Source organism: Cucurbita moschata, unplaced genomic scaffold (genome assembly GCF_002738365.1).
Source record: "Cucurbita moschata cultivar Rifu unplaced genomic scaffold, Cmos_1.0 Cmo_Scf00009, whole genome shotgun sequence".
Classification (NCBI taxonomy): Eukaryota; Viridiplantae; Streptophyta; class Magnoliopsida; order Cucurbitales; family Cucurbitaceae; genus Cucurbita; species Cucurbita moschata.
In genome coordinates, this window is record NW_019268525.1 from 2,281,854 (window position 1) to 2,286,159 (window position 4,306).

A 4,306-nucleotide genomic window follows, 5' to 3' on the forward strand; every position below is an offset into this window, starting at 1 on the left:
TTTTTTTTTTTTTTTTTTTTTTTTTTGCCGAGAAAATGGCAGAGAAAATTTGTTTGGGGTACAAAATTGAAAGAATCTCTTCTAATAATTAGCATCTTAGCTTTTATTTTCGCTCTGATTTTGATGGTTATTTTGATTCTTCCACCGATTGTTTTCCTTCCTGGGATGATTTTGAACATTGGGAATGTTTTTGAGTGGTTCGAATCTGTTTGGTTGTCGAGAAAGTAGCAGAGAAAATTTAAGCGTAAACAAAAGGTCTACTTATTAGCTTCTTTCATTTCTTTGCTACGATTTCAATGGCTATTTTGTTTCTTCCGCTGATTATTTTCCGTTCTGTTCCTTCTAAATCGTAAATTGCTTCCTTTCTGAACGTTTCTTTGAATGGTTTTTCAGATTATCCACGAAGGAATTCTACCAGCAGAGAAAATTTGTTTTATTCTCGTGACAATGAGGAGAAAGAAAATGGGAAAAATCAGAGTCCAAAACCTGTTCGAATCCGTTCGCCGGCGGCCGGAAAATCGACGAAGCACTTTATGTCTCCGACGATCTCTGCCGCCTCCAAGATTTCTGTCTCTCCGAAAAAGAAAATTCTGGGTGATCGGAACGAGCTAGTTCGGTCGTCTCTTTCATTTTCCGGCTTGAAAAGCTCTTCACTCAACTCGGTGAATCCAAATCCGGAGGCATCAGCGGCACTTGAATCCGATACGAATCAGGAAATTGCTCCGATTTCAAATCCCAAGAAATCCACATACCGATACGATACAGAAGTAGCACCAGTGGCAGTTGAAACCGATACGAAGTCGGAAACCGCCCCGATTTCAAAATCCACCATTGCAGCAGCACCTCTCAGAGCTTCCAAAACAGTGAAATCCGGTGGTTTGGATGTCATTTCTGATTCGCATTCAAATTCTGAGGTGGTAACAATGGCAGTTGAAACCGACGCGAAGCTTGAAATTACTCGGATTTCAAATTCTGCCATTGCTGCATTACCTCCCAAAGCTTCAGAGGCCGTGGAATTTGCTGATGTCGAGGTAAGCTCTGACCCAAACAACGACTCAGAGTCTCCGGCTAAGACTGTTGATCTCAACTCAAGTTTTAAGGACAGTCTTGTTTCTTCTTCAATGGAAATAGCACCGCTCGATGCCGATCCATTAATGCCGCGTCCTTATGATCCCAAAACCAATTACCTATCCCCAAGGCCACAGTTCCTCCATTACAAACCAAGAAGAATCAATCAACTCGAACTAGACGGCAAACTTGAGGAACTGTTTTCCTCTGAATCTGAATTCAGTGAGGGAACTGACTCGGAAGATCCACAGATGGAATCTGATGAAGCTTCTTCCAATGAATCGCATATGAAAGAAGAAGAAAGGGAAGAGGGGGAGGAGGAGGAAGAAGTGATTGTTAACGTTTCTGAACAAAGCCCCGTTGAAGCTAAGACTTCATCTAAGCTGCACTTTTCCAGGATATTCAAGATCAGTTCTCTGCTTTTGATTCTGTTGACTGCTTGCTTTTCGATTTGTGTTGTTAATGTTCATGATCTCGAAAGAGCGAGCTTGTGGTTACCAATGGAGGATTCAACAGAAGTTTTCGAGTTTGCAAAAACGAATTTCAATGTGCTGGTGCGGAAATTTGAGGTTTGGCATGCTAGTTCCAGACCTTACATTTCTGATATGGTTTTCAACATCGGAGGGCGGCGGCCATTGATTTATCTTAACCAAACTGGATTCTTACACAAAGATGTCAATTCGGAAGAGCAGTGCCTTGTATTATCTCATCAGACCTCGTGGGAAGAAGAAAATGATCTGAACGTAATGGAAGAAGCGAGGAAGGAGGGAGAAATAGACATTGTTGAAGAACATATCGTGAGAGGAGATCATAATGAAGAAGAAGAAGAACTATTATTGGAAGAGATTGAAGCCATGAAGGAGAGAGAAATTGTCATCGAACACGTTGAAGGAGAAGTTCAGAATGAAGAAGAATCGTTTCAAGAGATTGAAGCCGATGCAAATGATTCAAAAGACGGTGAAGAAGAGAACGGCCAGGCTTCAGCAAATTCAGCTTCTGAAGAACCATTGCAAGAGACTGAAGAAGGATCATTGCAAGAGATTATTGAAGAGACCTCTACAAAATCAGCTTCTGATAAACTCAATGAAGAAGACGAAATCCAGGAGAAGCAAACTGAAGAGAATTACGAAGATTCCTCATCACCAGATTTTATTCACGATCAAATTGAACAAGAAGCTGCAACAGGAGGCGAGACAAAAGAAGAACAACAAAACGATTCAATTCAACAAAGAAACGCAGAAATTCAACGGCAATCACCTCCAGTTTCTCCTCCTTCTGCACCTCAATCTGACGCTGAAGACGAAAATGACAGCAACATCGATCTCGTTGGAACTGCAACCAATAACAGAATCTCAAGAGATTTCTCACAGAACACTGCAGTTATAGCATCTGCAATACTGCTGGGTTTATCTATGATCATACCTGCAGGACTGATTTATGCGAGAAAATCAGGCTCAAAAACATCATCCATGGCGGCCATTGCTGAAGCGCAAGAGGAACCGCCATTGCTGAAAGAGAAGAAGACATACCAGAGTCCGGCGGTACCAGAAGAAGAAGAAGCGATTAATGATGATGATCGTGAGGATATCGCCAGAAAAGGATTTTGCTCTTCTGAAACGAGCAGTTTCCTGCAATACAGCAGCATGAAAGAAGAAGAAAAAGCGATTAATGATGACGATCGCGAGGATATCGCCATAAAAGGATTTTGCTCTTCTGAAATGAGCAGTTTCCTGCAATACAGCAGCATGAAAGAAGAAGACGAAACAGAAACATCTAAGATATTGATAGAAGCTCAAAACCATAGCCATGGGAGGAAGACGAGGAAGAATTCAAGAACTCCAATGGCTTCTTCTTCTTTGGATGAATTTTCAGTGTCCACTTCGTCGGCTTCTCCATCGTATGGGAGCTTCACAACTTATGAGAAGATCCCAATCAAGCATGTGAGTATCCCTATTTTCAAATATTATATAATTTCGTTTTTTTCACTTAATAAACACTTTTTAAAGCCCTTTAAATTATTTTAAACAGCTTTTATTCATTTTTACTCCTGATTTTAAATTAAATTTGATTGCTTTTTAAAGCCCTTTAAATTATTTTAAACAGCTTTTATTCATTTTTACTCCTGATTTTAAATTAAATTTGATTTGTAAAAATGTTAAATTATATATATATGAAAAAAGTGTTAAATTTTAAAAATAAATAAAAACCCAGAAATAAAAAAAAATTTAACGTTAAAATTTCGTTTTTTTTAAGATCAGTTTATTTTCATTCAAAATATATATACTTTATTTTCTTTTTTTTTTTAAACAAATTAAAATAACAAATAAAAAAAATTAGAACTATTTCATGACCATTTTCGAACCTTTTACAGGGAAACGAAGAGGAAGAGATTGTGACTCCAGTAAGACGTTCAAGTAGAATTAGAAAGACCGCAGCACATCGACAGTCGTTTGCTGAATGAAATGAGCTCACATTTTATGTGTGTGGAATGAAATGAGCTCCAGTAGGCTTAGATGAACGACATCCAAGTAGAATTAGAAAGATGACACATCAATATCCAATTTATGTGTGTATCGAATGAAACGAGTTCCTAGTAGAATTAGAAAAATGACGATCAATAGCCAGTTTACTAGAAAAATAGCACATTAATAGCGGGTTTATGTGTACTGAACAAAATGTGATTCTAGTTGATGAAGCTCACATAGAACGTTGTGTTCGTGTTCTCTTTCTTCAATTGCTTTCTCGCCTTCTCCAGTCTCAAATCTCATCTCGGTCTTGGTACTTTAATACTTAGTAGCAACTCAACTTATTCGTTTTTTTTTTCTTTTCAGTTTTCGATTTTTCCTACATCAAATATCAATACATCTTCGATTCTTTGGGCTTCACAACTTCAACGTTAAATGTTCAGCCTTCGAGTTCTTCTTCCTCCACACAGCATGCATCCCTAGACCGAGAAGGGGAGTACGCTCAGTAGACTTGTATGGCGCTCAAAACACTGTCAAGGAGGAGAAATTAGGTTGGGTTCGAACTTGGTCAAGGAAAAAGAATGTGGAGGAGAAATAGGATTGGGTTTGGTTTCAACTCCTTTTCTCCTCTCTCTCTATGTAATCGAGTTTGGACGAGTTGACGTGGTCCTTTACCCACCGAACCCCTGTATCCAATTTGAATTGGATCGGGTCTGAAAGCAAAAAAAAAAAAAAAAAAAAAAAAAAAAAAAAAAAAAAAAAAAAAAAAAAAA

At 38.4% G+C, this 4,306-nt stretch overlaps 1 protein-coding gene across 1 annotated transcript in view; it reads left to right on the forward strand.

Annotated features, from left to right (window-relative positions):
• Positions 1-3,798, forward strand: part of LOC111447507 — a 5,232-nt gene extending 1,434 nt beyond the window's left edge. The window contains exons 2-3 of the mRNA XM_023086718.1: positions 394-3,008; positions 3,440-3,798. Of these exons, the coding sequence (XP_022942486.1) occupies positions 394-3,008; positions 3,440-3,529 (2,705 nt within the window). The 3' untranslated portion in view covers positions 3,530-3,798. The remainder of the gene's footprint in view (positions 1-393; positions 3,009-3,439) is intronic.
• The last annotated feature ends 508 nt before the right edge of the window (positions 3,799-4,306 follow it).